The sequence below is a fragment of the Pteropus vampyrus genome, unplaced genomic scaffold, assembly GCF_000151845.1.
Source record: "Pteropus vampyrus isolate Shadow unplaced genomic scaffold, Pvam_2.0 Scaffold55, whole genome shotgun sequence".
Classification (NCBI taxonomy): Eukaryota; Metazoa; Chordata; class Mammalia; order Chiroptera; family Pteropodidae; genus Pteropus; species Pteropus vampyrus.
Genome location: NW_011888836.1, coordinates 4,747,932 through 4,770,383, shown reverse-complemented (window position 1 = coordinate 4,770,383; position 22,452 = coordinate 4,747,932). Strand labels below are relative to the sequence as shown.

The following is a 22,452-nucleotide window of genomic DNA, read 5'->3' as shown; positions in this document are numbered from 1 at the left end:
TCCAGGGGTATACATTTGTAAGTCTTGTAAGTATTGCCAAGCAGCCCTAGATTGGATTGAGGCAACTGATATTTCTACTAGTAAGGAATAGAGTGTGTGCTCTCTCACAGCCTTGTCAACCAAATATGTTCTCTTTTAAAACTCAGAATCACCCTTCCAGACAGAGGCTCAGCCAGTGTAAATGCAGCCAGACCGGAGGTGGCAGGGTAGAACTATGGCTCAGTGCTGGCTGCTGGAGGCCCAAACAGCAAAGGCAGAAACAGTGAAAGGTCTCTATGGACCTCGGGCAGGCTCCCCTACACACAGGCTCGTGGCCATGGGGTGCCATGATGACACACCCTGTAAGTGCCACAGGAGAAGGGCTGTGACTGAATCCCTACAGAGTCTCTGGTGCCCTGCAGGGCCCAGAACCTTCAAGGGCTCCGTAAATATTTGCTGAATGAATAAATAAACTCAGCTGGCCAGTGGGGCCCAGCAGAGAGGGCAGGACCAAAGGGGCACCAGCCTGGGCACAGAAGAGAAAGTGCGAGACACAGAGATGGACCTTCTCCTTGGGGTTCTTGGAAACGTACTCCCAAAATCCAAGGGGGGAAGAATTTTGTTGATGGGTTTAGTTTTGGGACGTGTGTGACTTTGCCTTCTCTACTGCGTGTTTGGATAGGACTAAGGGAAAGTGGTTAGAGAAGAGGGTGTTGTTCATTTATGTGTTCCAATGAAGACACTGCAAAGCCCTTGTCACATTAACCTTACAGTTTGCTCAGATGTTCAGTATGTCTTCTTCTTTTCAGTTTCAGTCAAGAAACATCAATTCTACAAGGAGTTAAATGGGAAAATATAAATAAGCTGCTGGCCTTTATGCTGATTTCCCCAGGGAAGGGATACAGCAAAGGACTGCTGGGATCTAGAGAGAGCAGGACCACCATCGGCCATCTGTTAACCTTCTCAGAACATGAGGCTGGGTCAACGGTGGGGTCCAGAAACCCATAGACTGGATATAGAAGTGGATCACTAAAATCGTCATTTTAAAATATAGAACTTTTGTGCCGCATCACCAAAAAAGTGCACTGAATGAACTGGTTTGCTCAGTATCTTGGCCAAAAGCTCCTTGTTAGCCATGTGTAAAACCATAGCTTGCCCCTCAGCCACCAGCTGAACCTGCCAAGGCCCTCTGGGACTTTGTGGCATATTAATGGAATCAGTGGAACTCATGCCTACCACCAGGATCGTAACTGCTAGCCTATGTATTGTAGTCATTCCATAGCTGCTAGAGGGAAGAAACTGCTTTTTCTGCAAACTTAACATTGGAGACTTCTGAGTTGACCACAAAGGCAACTACAACACAGGGCTTTGGAAGTGACAGGGAGAGTAAGGAGGCTGCTAAAAACAAACTCCTGGGCAGCCTAAGATGAAGACAGGGAGAGGTGGGAGACAGGCTTCGGCCATGGGAGCCAGTTTCTTTCTTTCGTTCTTTCATTTATCAAGGCCTGTTCTGTGTCAGACACTGTGCTAAATGCCCAGACCTCTGATAAGCCTGGTGCCCTAGACTCACAGACCTCAGACCTCTATCGGGCCAAGAAAGCTCTGTACTGGGAAGCTGTATGGACTGCTTCTCCTCCCTGGGCCTCAGTTTCCAAATCCACTCCAAGCAGAGCAATAGTCCCAATACCGTTACATAAAAACCAGTTGGTAGAGAATGATCGCATTTCTGTAAAAACAGAGAAACCCAGTCATGTGTGTACAGAGAAAAGTCCTAAAGGACATTCCAAAATGTCCAAAGTGGTGGGATCACATAAGCGCTTTTTTTTCCATTTAACTTAGCTTTCTAAATTTTCTATAGGAAGTCTTTCGAAATTTTTTAAGTGAAGGAAATTGGATTAAATGGTTACTAAGGTTTTTTTCCTAGAGAATTGAAATTAAAGTTATGGGTCATAATTAAAGTTACAAATAAGGAAAACATTACTTCAATAGCGGAGAACATACCCTACAGTTAAACACCTCCAGAAAATTCAAGACCTAACCAAGGAACCGTGTCACTTACAGTCCCATGGCCCAGCCAGGCTTTGCTGCTCGGAGAGTTGGCCATGGGTTTTCCTAAGACACATCCTGACAGCATGGTCCTGCTCTGCCCATGGCTCTGCTCTGCCCAGGCAGCAGGTTGAACTCCTTCACTTTCATCTGTTTCCCATTAGTTTCTATCAGCCTCCCAGTTTCCTGGATGTGTTTTCTCTCTCCTGCAGTTACTCATTACGGAAAACTGCTACAGCAACGTGCAGGGGAGTCCAATTACGATGGACCCTTCTCTAGGAGATTATGCTCATTACATCGCATCAGACTCAGTCTCTCAAATGTCACACACACTGCAAAGGACACCCACCACGATTGTGTCTTTCAAAAGAGACCCCAGCAGGGGTGCAGGCTTTGCAGTCAAGACCTGGGCTCAAGTCTGAGTTCCTTTGTTCTAACTTAGACAAGTTACGTAACATCTTTATTTCCTCACTTCTAAGGAGGGAAGAGAAGGACATAGTTTGAACCACACAAAACTGTGATGAGAATTAAATAAGAAATGTGTCCAACTACCAACCACACAGCCTGGCATCTTGTGAGTACGCAATGTTAGCTGCAACCATTATTCATATTTTTATATCAGGTATTCAATTAGCGTTAAGTAGATCTGAATCTAAAATCTGATTGGTTAATGAGTTGCTATCTATGGAATAAAAATCGTATTATGTTTTGCCAAGAGCACAGGAGGGAGGGCAGGGTTTCTGTGTGCCAGGGAGCAGGAAGGTACCCTCACACTACACAGGGCAGAGGGGGCTGGCTAAGAATGCCCTTAGCTCTCTTTCTACAGCAGGAGCCAACAGCCTTTGGGATGCCACCTGACATGGAGTATGAGTCAGTTTGCAGGCTTGCCTAGCTTCTTCACTACTCCTAGGCCCTCAGTGATCTGACTGCTTATTTCACGCTGAAGCTGATACAGTCACCTCTCCTCACCACCACTACACCCACAGCACACACTAACACTCACATACATCTCATCATGCTGGTAATGAGGGAGTCCCAACTTGGTAAGTATGTTCAAAACGTGCCCCACCTCCAGCTCCAAAGCCATAAAGCCAAGAGGAGCCTGAGAGGCATGAGGAAGGCAAACCAACATGGCAAGCCTGAGAGCGTCCACCAGGGAAGAGTGCCCAATGTAAGCAAACATTCATTTAATCAAACCGCAAGGCAGGCCTGGTAGTCTTCTTAATTAGTCCAGCCCCCTAAACAGAGGTCCTCAACTTTTGTGGCACCAGGGACCGGTGCCCCTATGAGAATCTAATGCCTGATCATCTTAGGTGGAGCTGAGGCTGTGATGCTAGCGCCGGGGAGTGGCTGCAAATACAGATGAAGCTTCACTTGCTCACCTGCCGCTAGCCTCCTACTGTGCAGCTCGGTTCCTAACAGGCTACAGATCGGTATTGGTCCATGGCCAGGGGGTTGGGGACCACTGCCCTAAAGGAAGAGTGTACCTGACATGGCATGGTCTTTACCTGTGGAGCATAAGAGGCACAGCAAATACTTCAACAATGCTACCAGGAAGCCCGAGCTCACTTTCTTTACTGAGCACTTTATTCAGCACTGAGCTGAATATTTATTAGAAACTCTCCCTAACCATGACATTCAAGAGAACTGGTGGCCACTACCCAAATAGCAACACCCAGCTAGTGGGTTCTTCCTTCCCCCAGTGAGTGATACCCCAGACCACCTTTGGTACACAGACAATATCAAAGCCAAAGGCAGGAGGAGGTCTGCTGAAGAAGCTGCTGCACCCGACACAGGGGCCTTCCCGTGTAGACAGAAGAGGAGGTCAGCACTGTGAGCTGTGCTTTCTTAGGATAGCACCATTCCAGCACCCACATCAGATTTTTAAAATTGAAATACAACGTAAACAAAATAAAGTGCACAAAGAGCTTGAATCTTAAGTGTACAGCTCAATGAACGTTGACATCTATAAATGCCCATGTAATCACCACTAGACACAGATAACCAAACCTTCCAGCATCTCGCAGGGCTCCCTTCATGCCCCTTTCTAATCAATACTCCCCCATCCCGAATCACCTACAAGGTTGTGCAGTATTCTCTCGTATGGAGAGATCGCAATATATTTCTTCTAGACTGATATATGGACTCCTTCTTCCAGCTATTATGAATACAACTATCATGGATATTCCTGAACATGTCTTTTTAAAAAGAACAGTCTCACTGTTTTTTTAAATGCACATACCAAAAAATTCACCCAAAGTGCAAATCAATAGTTTTAATATATTCACACACAGTTGTGCAACCATCACCACTATCTAATTCTGTAATATTGACCATATCTCATTGTGGATATACGCCTTCATTTCTCTTGGGTGTCTGCCAGGAGTGGGACTGCTCAGTCATAACAGAGACTTTATTTAGCTCTAGTGTTTTTCTAAGCTAGAAATGTTATTCCACATCCTCACCAACACTTGGTATCGTCAGCCTCTTTAATGTTAGCCATTTTGGTGGGTATGCAGTTCCATATCAGATTTAATACCACTTCTGTCTTACTTCCCCATTGTCCTATGACCAACCTAGTAAATACTGAAACCTGCAATTTCCCTACTGAAGTCTTATCCAACAATCTTTAGGGCTGGTACTTTTTCTTCTTTTTCTTTTCTTTCTTTCCTCTTCTAAATACAGGTTTTTCCCCACTGTCTGAAAGTAGAGTGTTCCTATGAAATCTTTCAAAAGCTGATAAAGCAAAGAATATTGCTCCCCCCCACACACCGCTTTCAGAAAGTTCACTTTATGCCACTTTGCTTTTATAAAGGACCTACATTAATATGGTAACAGATTTTCCCATAAAAGTGAAAATCCTCCTCTGAAGTGAAAATCTCTCGACATGGAGGTAAGGGAGGGTGGTGGGCATTTTATTTATTAAATCTTGACTGATCATCTACCATATTCCAGGCCAAACCTAATGACACGCCTAGAAATTTGTGAAGAAAACACACAAAGCCTCAAACAGAGAATAATGGCTTCAAGTAAAGCAAGAAAGAAACAAGATAGAATTCTTCTTGGAGACAGTTTCGACTGTGGGCCAGCTCCCCTGTGCACCCCCACCCCGCAGAAGTCATGCAACAAGAAGACAGATGAAGAATTAATGTAGCCAGAAAGTGAGCCTGTTCCCAACCAAATCTCCCCCCTAGCACCTCTCAGAAGAGCACAGAAACAATCAAATGAAATTTCAAATGCAATTTAACAGCTAGTTGTGTCTACATGGAGCCAGGCAATGCACTGTTGACTAAAAAACTTCTTGCCACATATTTGACTGACTGGCTATTTTGGAGTCATATAAACAAGCACAACCTGCTTGTACTTAACTGTCTGGCCTTACAGTCAGACACAGCCTACTTATATGTAAACAAAATAACATTGGAAATCTTAACCTAAAGAACAACTGGGTCAGTTCAAAGGATCGATGTAGAGTCAAGAGTGGGAAAATAAGTTTAGACGACTTTTGTAAGGGAGAAGAGAAATATTAAACAGTAAAAATGAGCAAACAACTATTTATACTTAAATTCCACTCTGGAAGATATAACAGGAGAACAAGTGTGGGGAGGGATCCAGTGGTGTATCAGGCCACCAAGATCACAAACTCGCCCCAAGGAACTATCTACTGGCTTTCCAATCCACATGTCATTTCTTTCAATTAAGCATCAAAACCTTCCTATGATAAAAATCTGCTCATTCAGTTTTCCCAAAAACTGTTTCATTTTCTTAGCTTGGACCATGGCAGCTCATCCTCTAATGACACGGGCTCTCAGTTGCGCCCATGGTCTGCCCTCTGGTTTGGTCATGAACAGGTGCTGATTAGCCTATGTCTGGCCGCACCTAAGGGAAGTCAGCTCTAGGGCTACAGATAGAGGGTCTTTATAAGGAAAAGTGAACTCAAACAGAACAAATGGCACAATTAGAGAAAAGAGTATGGGCATCACAAGAGCATTACTGAAGGCAGTTGAAGGTATTTCATGAGGCTTTATGAGATGCATGCAGATCCATCTTTCTCTATTTCTGACATGAGAGCATAAGCCTGCAGAGGTATATAGAGTAAGATCAGTGTATTTAAGCATTTACTCAGCACTCATTTATCCAATACTATACTACAGTGATCTGAGTACACATCAACTCATCCTCCAAAGGAGACCCTGTAAAAGCTTCCCAATTAATTGGACTTTTATGTTGCAAAAACCACTTTAATTATTTTAAATTATCTTGGATAATAACAGCACTCATAAAAACCTTGTAGTCAGGAAATTTACAGAAATTCAGGGTATTTCCTTGGTAAGTAAACTAAAGCGAATTCATTCAGGTCAAAAGTTGTGAAACCCAGAATTGTTAGCATATTTTTGCTTTTTGTACAGAACATTGTGATGATCAATGGCACTAAAAATAGCCCAGAAAAAATTAAGAGTTCATAATCGGAAACAAGAAAAACAACCTTATCCAAAATAGCAAAATGTCCATTAACATAACTCATGTCCCCATGAATTATTTTGACAATAGGAAATGGAATTTAAATTTTTTTTTTAATCCCAAACTGTATTTCCCTTTCCATGTGCCCTCTGGGAAAACCTTGTCCACAAATGAATAATTCCCAGATTATTCTGTGCTGTTTCCATACAGTTCAACAATAACAGCAGCTCCCTAACTTGCCACTTCATGTTCCTGTTGCTTCAATGGTGATGTCATGGAAAGACACTGACATGCTGTTATTATTGCCCAGCTAGAGACTGTAAAGGAAATTATGCTGCTGCCTCTAGATCTAAATTTTCCATGAAAAATTATTCTCATTGCCTTAGCCGCTTAGGCTGTGAAAAAGAAAAATGATTTAATTAGGAAACAGGCATAATTAGATTTTAAAGCATACTCTTTCAACATAAAAGTTACACTACAGCACAGCTTCATTGGATTTAAGAATTTATTTTCATCAGACACTTCCAGAATACATTAAGGTGCTGAACAGCAATTGAAGGAAGAAAATAAAAGGAATACTAAACTGCTACACAGAAAGACATATATTCAAATGAGCTTTTAAATGTGACAGGAAGAAAGGGTGACAAGTCTTAAGAAGCTGAGCTTGGAAGAAATACAAGTAGTGAACTGAAAAGAAGGAGCCTCTTCCTCGTGACTAACTTTTACCATCCGAGAAATACAGAAAGACAGAAACATACTCTCTCCATCCAACAAATGGTGACAATGATGATGTGAATAACGATAACAATAATAAAGAAAAAGAAGTAATTGTGCTCACTTCGGCAACACATATACTAAAACTAGAATGATACCAAGAAGATTAGCATGGACCTGTGCAAGGATGACATGCGAATTTGTGAAGCGTTCCATACTTTTTTGTAACTATGTAAGATGATGAATGTTAACAAAACTTATTGTGGTGATCACTTCATAATATACACACATATCGAATCATGATGTTATACAATTTAAACTCATGTGATGTTATATATTAATTATATCTCAATAAAACTGGAAAAAATAATATTAGTAACAGTGTAGGAAGTAGAAGGAAGAGAACTAACACTCTGTTCAGCACAGACTTGACCTAGTGAGAGTAAAACATGGTGGGTATTGTAACTATACTTCCAGGATTTTTCAGTAGTCTGTTCTTGTGCGTACAAGGGAGGGGTGGGGGTGTGTGTATGAGAGTATGCATGTGCCAGAAATCGAACCTCCTAAGAAGTCTAATTCCGGAACCTCCTCAGAAGTTCAAGGTATGATTAAACATTAAGCTTTAGAACTTCCCTACCAATATATCTAAAAAATCAGGTGGAGAGTAAGAAATTATGTTTATTTAGAAGTCATGAAATCTGTGATTCCATATTAAAAAGACACTAAGTTGCTGCTTCTTTTTCTGTTTTTTCTGTTTGTTTGTTTGTTTTTGTAATTCTACCAGAAACAGCAAGTTTTACTAATGGTCTTGGAGATATTTAAAAATTCCAAACATCAAACCCTAACAGTAACTGTTGACAGCGTTTTCATCCTATACTTAGACAGGTTTAATATTATCTAGTAAACCAACATAGGCAAGGCTCCTCCTTAGTTCAATATCTTGGCAATAGCTTAAGAGAAATGTCAACATGTCACTGAAAAAAGAAAGACATTAGGCCATGCTCCAAAGACCTGGCAAAACAGCCTGAAAGAAAGGAGGTCAAAACTTAGAAAAATTCCTATTGTTAAGAGTTCTTCAAAGAATAAATCAAACGGAAGTTGAAACTCACTAGCAGAATCTTCTTGACTTTTATGAGAAACTCCTGCATGGGAAACTGTTTAAGACAGCGGTAGTGTTACACAAGGAAGTGTTGTTATGGAGACAGCTTTGAAGCCTCCCTGGCAATCCCAGAGTATAATTAAGACTAGTGACTGCAGAACAGCCAGCAGGGTGGTCTCCATGGAAACCATCAAACACATTTTCACAAGCACAGCAACTGTTCTGAATCAATGACTCTTTATATAGGTTTAAAAACATTGTGAATGGTGCATCAATTGCCTCTTTTGTCTGACAATGTCTGATTAAAAGAGCTGTGAGAGCCCTTGTTCTCTGGCATGCTAAATTCTGAGCAGTGTCTGGAGTAGGGAGTCAACAGCTAAATTCACTACCTAGAACTAGTGAACAGAAATGGTAAATTCAGACTCAGGAAATCACTGGTTAATTTGGTGAAAGAATTAAACTAGTGGTTGACAGAGCCAAGGAGGGCCTGCCAACTGCCAGTGCTCACTATTCGAGGGCTGTCTAAATATTATTCAACCCTCTTAGTAAGGTAGACATTATTATTATATTTGTTTACAGATGAGAAAATGAAGCGCATACCAGAAAGTGACAGACCTGGTACTCAAAGCTAAGTCAAAATTAAGTCTTGGTCCAGAGCTTATATGACTCTACAAAATGCTCTGTGTTTACTGCCCAGCTCTTTTCATATACATTATCTCATATATTCTGGTTCTACCTTGAAACACGGAGGAGTACAAATTCTAGAATATTCTACTTTTGTAATATTTTATGCCCTGTTCCTCGCCTACTTGCTCCACTTCTGCACCAACCACACATTCCAGGTTTGAAGATTCACATGGGACCTTGTCTCAGAAGGCTTCTCCATCCTCCACCTGGACTGTATGAGCAGCATTCTATCCTAAGCAGCAATGGGGAGGGAAACCCCATTCCATACGCATGAATTCTGACTGTCCAAACTATAAATAAAAACAGGGACAAACACTCCAATCAACTGTTTGTAGCATTTATACATAATCTTCCAGGAGAGAAGTGGATTTGGTGATAGGGATGGAAAAAGGTCAGATTACTGAGTGGTTTCCTACTTTATTCTGATTGGTTCTATTAAACACTTTAAATCTGACAAATGTTTTGTTAAGTAGACACTGATAGTTAATGATATGGCTCCTAGCATATCATCATTCATCATATATAATCCTACAATTGAATATAAATGCCATCAGCATTTAGTCTTAAATATCAGATATGGTCAACAGTGTCAGAGCTCACTAGAATCATAACATGTCTATCTGAGCTATCTTTAGATATCATCTAGTCCAGACTCCTCACTTTACAGATGAAACAACTGAGGACTAGAGGGTTTCAGTGCATAGCGATTAAAGCCAAACAGTGAGTGCTCTTTCCTTTCCTTTCCCCCTGAAATCCCAGTCCCTCTACCATGTGCCTCATGGAAAAGCCTCCCTCCTATTTATCATTGCCCTTTATCATTCTGCAGAGGTTCAGGAAAACAGCTCTTCGTTTTCTCTAAAGCTAGCCCCCATATTCCTTCTGCCTCCTGATGAAATGTGTTCTCCCAATTTCCCCTCATTCTCTAGCACCTTTAAATCTTTCTGAATACAGGAGTCTTCTTTTCTACTTTCAGGTCTGCCTAAGTTTTTCTGTTCCTAGAAAAGAAGTTTTCTCTAGATCTAGCTATCACCCTGCCCACCACTAACCACAATTTTCTATCTACTTCTTATATATTCTTGAGTATTTATGATCCATCTTCTGCCCCACTCCCATCCTGCCCTTTCACTGAAACCATGTCTTCAATGTCCTTGCCCTAGTCTTTTCTCAATCTGGATCTCTTTGACTTCTTGGTGGCATTTTGCTTTCCTTCTTAAAATCCTCCCTTAGACTTCTCCACACCGAATTTTCCCGGTTCTCCCTTTTACCCCTTAGCTATTACCTCCCTCCTGCTCATTACTGGTGCCAAGCTAAGTCCCAGGCCCCTGCTCTGCTCTCCTTAAATCCTTTCATTGTCTCAGTGAACTCATCTACATATTCATTTTCTTGATTTCAATCAGTCTCTCTATAGGTGAAGCCCGAATGCACATGCAAAGCTCTGAATTTTCACCTACATTTCATTCCATGTTTCCAAGACAAAACAGCTCCATTTAGGTGTTTTTTAACATACACTTTTGTCTAAAATATATGTTACCAGCTTTCTTCCTCAAAGATGTTCATTCATAATCACTCCCATTTCTGTCTGTAATGCATGGATTTCCCATGTCTCTAGCTACAAACCTTGCAGCCATTTGTGATCTTCCCTATCTATCACTCTCTGTATGCAAATTATCATTACCCACTCCCTTTTCTAAAATGTTCTAAAATAATCTGAGTCTTTGTTGTCTAATTCTTTTATTACATCACACAATTACTTAATTTATATGATAAATTAAGTAATTAAAATTTCTTTTCCTTCAAATTGTCAATCAAGTTTGACCTTTCATCTTCATTTCTGTCATCACTACATTCGTTCACCTCTCTTCCAAATGCTTGGAACTCATTTCCAATCTGTTTTAAGCACCATCGTGTATTAACTTGCTTAAAACATTACCTTTAGTCAGTCTCATTCAGAGGTTCACAATGGTCTCTGTGGCATGGTTTTTAGGACTTCCTATAATCTGATTTTCTGTGCCCAATTTTCCCCTTATTCTTCCACACTCTCCTCTTTCTCTAGCCAAATTTATTTCCTCACGGTTCCACACCTATGCATCCTGTCCTGGGGCCCCTGCCACTTGTCTTGGAAGGCCCTCCTTTCATTCTTCCACCTACAAGCCTTGGCTTGTAGGGGCCAGTTCAGTCACTCTGCTGCCTCAACTCACACAGCTCTCCCTTCACCCAACAACTCCTGAAGTCAGTACTACCTGGCTCAGCAGTGTTCTCTAATAGTCTCATCTTGTCACTTTTACTTTCTCCTCTGGTTTATAAGGCAGACACTACACATACACTAATGCATTCCCCCACCCACAACATTCAGATACTCCAAAGATTTCCCTAATAGGTGTTGACTGATTGGTAGAACCATGTCCAAAAATAAGGCCATTCAAAGACACTTTCAATACCACAAAAACTGTAAGAATCTAGTATACCTCAAAATCCCATTGAATTCACAGTTGTTTTAGGCAGGCAGGAAATTATGACACAGAGTGAGAGAAGGGTCTGGGAAAGGGGGCAAGTGAGGTGTCTAGAGTGCAACATTTAAGGAGGTGCTGATTGACTCTCAGCAGAACTCAAGAATTATCACGCGCAGATTCCACATTGCATGGCCCAGGGTGTCGGCCACCCTAGTCCTAACCATGTGCATGTTAAAGTTGAAACTCTAACAATCCAAAAACAAACTAAACCAAATCAAGAGACATATCCTAAGCAAGCTACAAAAAATTTTTTTTCTTAAGGCCTTAAAAGGATTGGTTTAGGCTTTGTTTTTTTGTTTTCCCCTTTTTTTCGGGTTCCAAATTGGTGGCGGCACTTTTGGCTTTGGTTTAAGGGAGGAAACTTTTTTTTTTCCGGAACCGGTTTGAATTGGGGGGCAGTTCTTGGTTCTTCGGGCCCTTGGCGGGCAGTGTGGCTGTTCGGGGATGCCTCTTGTCTCCTGGCTCAACCTCAATATAAACTCACTCTGGCCTCAGTTGCTTCTGCCCAGTGGATGCTTAGAACTGTGATCATTTTGAAGTTAACAAGGATGAGACAAGGAAGAATTGTCATGTGAGAACTTAACTGCTGGAGAAACCCCCTGGGAGAATAATATAAACTCATGCCATGTCTTCCTTATATGTCTACACATTTCATTGCTTTTCTCTTAAATTCAATCATTTTTTTTACTGCATCAGTGCTTTACATTACAAGTGGGAAGGGATCCCAAGATTTTATGAAGATGCAGTTAGATTTCACATGGCTGAATTTAGCAAAAAAATGAAGGAAGACATTTATTAAAAAAAAAGGTTGCTAAGTATTGTTATTTTTAGCTTCTTAGAATGTTACTCAAATTCCCAAAAAGAAAAACAATAATAATAGTAATAACAATATAAAGTAATTTAGGAGGCACTTTTTTTCCACACTGAGCGTTCTCAGACCCAAGAAATATACTGAGAAAGATGAGTGAGGACCAAAGAGCAGCAGGGACACCTTCTCTCGGAACTTGGAAGTGATGAAGCTGATATGACAATTCCTTGGAAAACAGAAGAGAATGGGTCCTTTTGGAGCAAAGAAGAAGGCACCCTCAGCTCCCTTCTGAATGACCTCCCCGCCTGTGTATCTATGAGTTTTTCACACAATCCAAATTCTCCCCTGGGAACAATGGAACATCTCTGAGTCACTTTCCGAATATGCTGGCACCCAGCAGTCACAATGACATCATGGAGAAATGCTGTATTGCTAAGTACAATTATGTTGTACTTCAAATGTCAGCACATTCTGATGTGTAGGTGGCCCAAAGAATGGGTAAATATTATGTTATTGAGGATAACAGAGTTTATTTTTAAATAGAAAAGAAAAAAGGAGAGAAAGAGAGAGACAGAGAGAGAGAGAGAGAGAGACAGGGAAAGACAGAGATAGAGAGACAGAGAGAGACAGAGATTGCTTGATGAACTGAGGCTGGAAGAAACCTTTAAGGCTATCTAATCCAGTCCTCCACATTTAAGAAGGATTAGCATTAAATCACAGCAACCAGTTAAAATTTTTTCCACTTTTTGAATTAACTACAGAGAAGGTATTTATAAACCTCCTTCAGAGTTTAAGAAAAACTATATCAAGTAAAAAGAAGACTCATGAAACTAGTGGCAAAATGGGCAAAACCATATACACAGGAAAAATGTCCATCCTAGTCTTAAAGAGATGATATTTAAGCGCTATGCTTTAAGCACTGTTACTTTACAACTTTTAGGGATAATTTAAATGTCATAAAATCTACCCACTGTAAATGTAAAATTCAATGATTTTTTTAAATGAACAAATTTAATAAATTAATTTAGATGATGGCATAATCATCACCAAAACCCAGTTTTAGAATACTTCCATCACTTCATTTATAGGCATTTATGGCTCCAAGTAACTATCGATATGTTTTCTGTCTCTATAAACTTTTTTCTGGAAATTTCACATAAATAGGATCATACTATATGTATACTTTTGTGACTGGCTTCTTCCACTTAACATAATGTTCTTGAGATTCATCCATGTTGTAGCAATGTATTAATAAGCCATTCCTCTTTATTGCTGAATAGTACTCCATTGATTATATATACTACATCTTGTTTATACATTCACCAGCTGATGGACATTTAGATTGTTTTCAGTTTGGGGCAATTATGAATAACGCCGCTATAAGCATTCATGTTTAAGTCTTTGCATATGGATATATCTGACTGTTCCAGCACAATTTGTTCACAAGAAAATCCTTTTCCCATTGAATTGCCTTGTATCTTTATCAAAAATAGATACACCATAAATGCCTATCTTTATGGTAATACCACATGTCTTGATTATTCTGGGTTTATAGTGAGTTTTTGAACTGTGTAGTTTATATATCCAAACTTCATTTTTCTTTTCCAAAATTGTTTTGGCTGTGTATTGCTAATAAATTTTAGGATAAATTTGTGAACTTGTACAAAGAAGCCTGCAAGGATTTTGATGTGGATTGCATTATTTCTGTTGCTCAATTTAGGAAGCATTTCCATCTTAATGATGTTGAGTCGATCCATTTATTGAGATCTTTAATTTCTCTCAGAAACATTTTGTAATTTTCAGTTTATAAATATTATACCTCTTTGTTAAATTCCTGAGTATTTTTTGATACTATTATAAATGGAATTATTTTCTTAATTTCATTTTTTATGAATATGACTCTTCATTGCTAATATATAAAACTACAATTGATTTTTGTATATTGATCTTGCATCCTGAGAACCTGATAAACAGTTTATTAAGTCAATTAGTGTTTTTATAGATTCCTTAGGATTTTCTACATATAGGATGTCATCCGTGAATACAATTTTTTTTCTTTATCACTGTCCAAAACTTCCGGTATAATGTTGAATAAAGTGGTAAGAGTGAATATACTTGTGTTGCTCCAATCTTAAGCAGAAAGTATTCAGTGTCGCCATTAAGTATAGAACAAACTACAGGTTTTTCATTGATGCCTTTTACGAGGCTGAGAACATTCTCTTCTATTATTAGTTTGTCGGGAGTTTTTACCATGAATATTCAGCTGTTGGATTTTGTCAAATGGTTTTTGGTACATTTTGACACAATCATGTATTCGTGTCCCTTACTTTATTAATATAATGGATTGCATTAATTTACCTATGTTAAACCAACTTTGTATTCATGGAATAAATTCACTTGATCATGGTGTAGAATCCTTCTTATACATTGCCAAATTCAGTTTGCTAATATTTTGTTAAAGATCTATATTCATGAGGGATATTAGCCTGTACACTTCTTATAATTTTTTTTGTCTGGTGTTAGTATCAGAGTAACTCACCTTATAGAATTAGGAGTTATTCTCTCTTCCTCTACTTTCTAAAAGATTTATAAAGAAAAATATATATTCTTTAAATATGTGATAGGATTCACCAATAAAATAAATTGAGCCTAAGCTTCTCTTTGTGGAAAGATTTTTAATTACTACTTATATTTATTTACTTGTTATGAGTGTGTCAGATTTTCCATTTATTCTAGAGTCAATGTTCCTAATTTGTGCCTTTCTGAAAATTTGTCCATTTCATCTAAACCATCTGATTTTCTGGCATAAAATTATTAATACGAATGGACTGATTCATAATGTACAATGCTTTTAGTTCATATAGAATCAGTGATTTAAACCAATATCCCTTCTTTTGTTTCTAATTTTGATAATTTGTATCTCCTTTCTTATTTTCTTAGTCTAGCTAGAGGTTTCTCAATTTTGTTGATGTTTTCAGAGAACCAATATTGATTTTCTCTATTGCTTTTGTTTTCTATTTCATTAATTTCCACACTAAACTTTATCATATCCTTTCTTCTGCTCTCTTTGAGTTTAGTTTGCTCTTTTTTTTTCTAGTTTCTTAATGTGGAATCTTAGGTTATTGATTTGAGACCTTTCTTTTCTGATACGGGTGTTTACCCCTATAAATTTCCCTCTAAGCAATACTTTAGTTGCATCCCATAAGTTTTGACGTTCTGTTTTTGTCTTCATTTGATTCAAAATATTTTTAATTTCTCTTGTGATTTCTTTTTTTCCCTAATAGGTTATTTAGAATATGTTATTTAATTTCTAAATAAATTGGTATTTTTTAGATTTTTTTTCTGTTGTAAATTTCTAATTTACTTCTGCTTGTGGTCAGAGAATATACCACATATGATTTCAATCTTTTCAAATTTATTGAGACTCGTTTTGTGACCCAGAATAACATCTATTCTGGAGAACATTCCAAATGTGCTTGAGAAGAATATGTATTCTGCAGTCAGTGTGGAGTGTCATATAAATGGCAGTTGTCAAGTTGGTTGATAGTGTTGTTCAAGTCATCTCTATCCTTCTATAACCCTGCTTTTCTATGAGTTGTGAGTTATTCTATTAACTTTTGAGAGTGCAGTACTAGAATCTCTAACTATTATTGTTAAATAGTCTATTTTTCCTTTCTATTCTGTCACTTTTTGCTTCATATATTTTGGGCTGCTGTTGCTAGGTGTGTATACATTTATAACTGTTATAGCTTCCTAATGTATTAACCCTGTTATCATTATCAAATGTCCCTGTTTTTCTCTAGTAATATTTCCTGTCATAAAGTCTATTTTGTCCGATTTAATATAGTCACTCCAGCTTGTTCTCTTATGTTTACCGTTTGCACGGTTATGTTTTTCCATCCTTTTACTTTCAGCCTATTTGTGTCTTTGAATCTAAGGTGTTATCTCTTGTAGACAGCATATAGTTGGGTCTTGCTTTTTTATATAGTGTGACAATCTCTGACTTTTGAGTGGGGTATTTAGTCTATTTACATTTAATGTAATTATTGATATGACTGCTAGCAACAAATCCCTCAGTCTTTAATTGAGAATGTATTTATTTTTAGTTCATATTTGAAGGATATTTTTGCTGTATCTAGAATTCCTGATTGAAGATTTTTCTTCCAGCATGTTGAATATGTTTTCCTACTGCTTTCTGGCTTCCACTGTTTTTGATAAGAAGTCATCCATTAATCCTATTTTTTCTACCTCTCTTTCCTCTTCTTCTGGAATATATATATACAGGTCTCTAAGCCTCTGTTCACAGTTCTTTAATTTTAAAAAAAGTCTTTCTTCTTTAGATTGAATAATTTCTTTTGCTCTACATTCTAGTTCACTTATTCTTTCTTCTGCCATCTCAAATCTGCTATTGAGTAACTCTAGAGAATTTTTTCATTTCATTTCAGTTATTGTACTTTTCAACTCCAGAATTTCCATTTGGTTCTCTTTTTTAAAATAATTTCTATCTCTTTACTGAGATTCTCTATTTACTGAGTCTTTCCTTGAATTCTTTAAAAATGGTTTCCTTTAGATCTCTGAATATATTTAAGTAGCTGCTTTGCAGTCTTTTTCTGTCAAGTCCTACATCTGAGGAACAGACAAGCAAACACAATTTTTACAGACTGCTCTTTTCCTTTCCACGAATCATGCTTTCTTGTTTCTCTGAAGGCCTCTACTTTTTTGCTGAGTAGTGGGCACTTCACATGATATATGATAGCACCTCTGGATTATGACTTCCCCTCCCCCCAAGCATTGTTAGTACTGTGGTATTTCTATTTAGTAATTTGTCTGCACTAAGTCTGTAAAATCTGTCTTCTATATGTGGTACAGTTGCTGAGGTCTTCACCCAATTTTTTTGTTGTTGTTTTTATTTCAAGCTTGCTTTCCTAGGAGTCGTCCCCACATCTGTCTAGCTTAGTGTTCTGGCAAAGACTAGTCAGAAGTTTTGCTCAAATACCTTGAGCCAGAAGTCTTCTTCCCTCTGCTTCTGACTGTGTATGGGTTGAGAAGCAAAATCAAATTTCGGGCTGCTTTCATGTCTGCCCCAGCTTTTACTTTCTGTAGGCTTTCTCACATTTCTTCTATGTGTGCACACAAGTTCTGTTGGCCAGAGATGTGTGGATGTCTTGGGCAGCCTCCATCTCTGCTGCTCATGCACACAGACTAAGATCAATCTGGGATATATGGAGAGCTATCAATCCCCTGATGGTTCTCTCATCTCTCAGAATTACCTATTAAGTCCCCAGCTAGACCATTGGTCCATTGCTTGTTCCTAAGAGGACTATAAACTGAAGACAGTGGAGCTACTGGCTCTTCTTGTTCACTTACCACTGACTGACTCAGCCACTTTAACTGAAAATACTCCAAATGAACTGAAAATACTCCAATGGGGTATTCTAGAAGTGGCAGCAAGGCTGATGATTTTCATAGCCTACCCTGGTCTGGTTAAAATATCACACTGACAGAGCAGGGGAGGAGAGAATGGACGCAACACTAGGCAAGAATGCCACAAGTTCATACTGTTCTTACCCAAAGTTTAGTAGTTTTCATGAACAATTGTTTCTTGGTTTGTTGTATATCTTTGATCAATTTTTAGAGAACTGAAATGGATATTTTTGACAGCCTTTTCCAAGCTTTCTTGTTGCTTTTTTGGGAGAGGATTTGTCAACCTCATTCTGTCATGCTGGAAGTCAGTATCTCAACCATTCTTTACATTCTGCTGGAATTAGAATTATTAATACTATTAAAAAGTAGACCATGCAGGTGAAAATATCACTGTGAAACCTGAGTTTCAAAGAAAAATGTTTGCCTTTGTTTTCTGGGGAGGGGGGAATCAACCAACAAACATAAAGATGACTAAAGGCACAAATTTAAATGATTATTTCATTAGATTAAATTAATTAAGAAATCTCACTCCTTGGAATTAGTACCTAGGGCCCTACAACCCGACTCCTTCACAGACATTAGAGAAATGAGATTCTCTACTAGAAGAAAGCTCATCTCAAAGTATTTTAGTTAAGATCATCCGTCCCACTGCTGCTTTTTTGCTCCTTTTGTTTCTTATTTTCCTACCTCTCTATCTTATGCTTCAACCACGGTCAATCAGATACACACAGGCATTCTTATAATACTCTCTTGCTTCATCTAAGTCCCCCAGTCTGGCCATTGCCTATTTTCCTCTCCCTATCATCTCTAATAAGCTGAGACCTCTTGGGCAAGTCACTTGAGTTCTAGACATCCTCACAGTTCCCAGGAAGGATGATAAGAACTGTCCCATGCCTCCAGAAGTCCAGTCTATTAGAATTAGAGAAGTTTTAGAGGTGTTTTGGGGTTTTTGTTTATTTGTTTGTTTGTTTGTTTGGTGAAACCCCGCATGTTCAGATGGAGAAATTAAGGCTCAGGGGAATTAAATGGCTTACCCAGGTCACCTTCCAGGAGCATGATAAAGATTATGTCGTGCTAATAAAATAGGTGGAAGACTTCAGAAGTTGTTACCTGAATGAGCAAAAACTCAGTCTCAGGGCTAGTAAATAGAAATGATTCCATGAAGAGCAACCCTGACATCACACAGGCTCTGACAATACTGGACACAAAGGCTCCTGAGATCAATTTTCCCCACTCCACCACTCTCTCTTACCTTAGCAAAGAAAATCCAGGCTGCACACTGACCGGGGGCCATTAGGCTTTTTAGCTTCACTGTGCTGAACATGAGAAAGAATCCGAAAAATCCACTGGAAGGAGAAAATATTTTGTTAGTGAGGCCTGTCTTCCTTTAGCCAATAGGTAACTATTTTCTGTTACATTTTACCAGTCAATTTCTAATTATTACTCATCTATCTTATCTGTGTTTTCTAGTAATCTCTGGATAAAAACACCAAAAATTAAAAAAAAAACATTAAGCTCTACTTTCCTAAGGAGCTATGATGAGAGCATTTTATTGGAGGTTTAGAAATTTGAGAAGTCTCTGGCTAAATCATGGAAGAAAAAAGAGCATAGAGGACAATACCTCCTGCTCTTTCCATATTACTTCTGGAGCTTGGTGCTTGCCAAGGTAGAGCTTCAATTTTTTTCAAGTAGAACAAAGTGCCAGGAAAATTCCAAAGGGAAACTCACTATATGAGGGTAGAGGGTCTGGCCCATGGGTTCAAGGTAAGACTCTAAAGGGGAGGCTGGCTGCATAACAGAAGTCGCTGAACTCCAGCCAACCTACATGGAAGCTACTTTGGCAATGATGTCTAATCCTATATATATGACCTGAAAACCACCCCCCGCCAAGGGAGCCTGAGGCTGGGGCGGCATCTTGGGGTTTATTCAGAGGTCTGCATCAGCAAGCCAGATGGGGAAATAGTGGCCTACATTGGAATTGTTTTCAGAAATGTTACTGTGTAGCCAAGGCCAAAGCAAAGGGAACTCCAAAGAGAACAGTTACTCTTCCTGGCGGTTGGAGGCAGGATAGTTGGGGAAGAGAGTGTGGCAGAGAAACTCCATGACAGAAGCTGACTTCCCACAAATACATGCAAGACAGGGCCTGAATGTAACTATTATTTGGAATTGAAAATCAAACAACAAGAGACATGACTGCAGTTGTACCCCAAACCAGAGAGGTGGGTCTTATGAGCTGTATCTATTTGTACCCTCAGGGCCTTAAATGCCACACTGCCATTTGACCTTTATTATAGGCACTGCTGTGTGACTCCAACTCAGATCGTGAGCTCTGAGAGGCGGAACCCATTCCTGGGCTTCTCTGTACTTTCTCAAATAGAGCCAAGCATGGAGCCTTGGTCATAGTAGGTATTAATTACATCAATGTTTGACAGGCTTACTTGGGAGCAGCTTGAATTGAATTAAACACACTTAAGGCCAAATTTCACAGAAATGTGTGCCTTCACTTCATTAGATTAGATGAGTTCACAGCCACATTCTTGGGGCAGGACCAGAGACAAGCATTAGGCATCCCTTGTGTGTATATCAACCTGTTTGGCCTGGATGACCTGCAAAGTTCATTCAGATTTGCATCTGCAGTCATGGGAGGCCGGGAAGCTATGGATTAGAGATTGAGTCATTTGCACCCACTCCGTGTCCTAGATGAGGAGGCCCTTTTGGGTAAGCAGTAGGCTAGAAATCAAGTGACCTAAATTTCTGTTCTTGGCTGTGCTCATTGACCCTTATAACCTTGACCAAATCCCCTCTTTCTCCCTTTTTTTCTTGCTTTAGATTATGTGTTCTTAAAGTAGGAATAAACACAGTGGTCTTCATCCTAACTTATGGAAATCAGAGATTTTCAGAATAGAAAGTCTCCCCAGCTCCAATTCTCACTTTATTAACATGCAAATTGAGGCACAATAATATTCCAGACTTCCTGGCTCTTTCAACAGTTCTCCACAGCTCTTCAAGTCTCATTACAAATGCTCTTAACCAAAGAGACAGAGTGAGATGCTCCAGGTGCTCATGGCTGTGAGGTTGAGAGTAGAAAGTGAGGCAGCCAGCACTCCAGGACTCTTGTTGGTGGCACCCGCCCTGTGTCCAAGGAGATAACAACTTCACAGATACCTGTCCAATCTCCCATACCTCCTTTTGCTCCTCTCCACTTCCAGCCAGGGGAAGGGCATGATTCCATGATGATCTACCCTCTCAGCACCTACTCTCTGCTAGAACGGAGCCTCCAGGTTTGTGAACAGCTTGTTTATGAAAGCACCCAAGATTCATTCCCATCACTTGAAATGTCTGTGAATCATTTCTAAATTTCTCATGAATCCCTTATCTTCTTTTATTTTCAGCTCTCCTACCCCTCGCTATGGAGGTAGATCTTAAAAGCAATGGGAGGACCCCAGAAGTGAAAGAGACTGGGCTCCCTGTTAATGGGGTATCCTGGGCATGGTTACTACTGTATCCTTAGGTCTCCATAGCCCCTTCTGACCTCCTCCAGGGCCTCCTGAAGGGGACAACTCTTAGTCTAAGATATGGTCATGGAGGAGCCACAAGATGAGATGGTGAAAACCAACACATTCTTAAAAGAAGTGAAGCCAGGGGGTAAAATGTAACAGAGAGTTAAATCAATTTGAATAAAGATTTCCAAATCTTTCAAATAAAATAAACCCGAATTTTTCGTGTTGGGTTATGAGAAAGTTGCAGATGAAAAGGGGTAGAAATGGAGCCAGAATGTCACCCCACGAAGCCAACACCAACAGGCTCTGTTCCAAACAAGCAAACAGTGGCTGCCCTCCCCTCCATATCCTGTGCTGCCAAATAACCAGACCTGAAGGAAACAAGTCCACAGGCGCCGGAGCAGCACTAACAGTCATGCCACACAATCCTAGCTAATGGTCAAATGACAAGACCTGACCAAATTGAGAGGAACTGGGAAGAAGACTTCTGTCAGTGTTCTCTTGAAACTTTTCTGAGGATGATAAATAAATCATTCTAAGGCTCAAATGCAAAAGCAAACTCTATAATATTGATTTTTTTTTTTTGTCATAAAAGACCAAAAATTTTACCTAGCTACATATTAGATTTTTGACACTCTTTAAAGAAACATTGCTTCATAAGGTAGCATCCTATAAATGTGGGACTCGGTGGTCTCGTTTTTATGCTCATGGTGTGCTGACATTTTACTTATGGTTGACCTGAGCAGGTAATAATAATGACCATCATTTATTGGGCGAAGCATAATGCTTAGTGCTTTACATAAAAAGAGTGGGAGAACCCTAGCTCTTTACATGTCTTATTTAATATAGGCAGCAACCTTGCATATTATTTTTCCATTTTATAGAACTAAACTAAGTTTTGAGAAAGCTAGGATAACCTGCCCAAAGACCACACAATTAGGAAGCAGCAAGGCTGGAATACACCCCAAGTTTGGTCTTTCCACCATATCGGAATATATACTCTGAGACTGTCCACAGAAGCCTTTCTACTTCTGAGCATAATAGAGTCAAACAAAGTGGGGATCATGGCAGGAAAAGGAAAATAGGATGGGTATGAACTTCTATGTTATCTAATTCTATCCATTTAATTGGTCTATCTCCCTTAGCATTTCCCAAGGTGATTAATGATTACCTTGTGTCTAGACATCCCTTAGTCAATGGTTTCCAAAATCTTTTTTTCATAGT

The 22,452-nt window shown here is 39.4% G+C and overlaps 1 protein-coding gene and 1 non-coding gene across 2 annotated transcripts in view; one reads left to right on the top strand and one right to left on the bottom strand.

Moving 5' to 3' along the window:
* The window catches only part of TMEM241 (transmembrane protein 241), a 118,391-nt gene that overhangs the window by 33,078 nt on the left and 62,861 nt on the right, over window positions 1-22,452 (bottom strand). Inside the window, exon 12 of the mRNA XM_011360489.2 lies at window positions 18,981-19,074. Coding sequence (XP_011358791.1) covers window positions 18,981-19,074 — 94 coding nt within the window. The remainder of the gene's footprint in view (window positions 1-18,980; window positions 19,075-22,452) is intronic.
* LOC111739907 lies at window positions 7,317-7,422 on the top strand. The gene has a single exon (XR_002780408.1). It is a non-coding gene; the product is annotated as a U6 spliceosomal RNA (small nuclear RNA).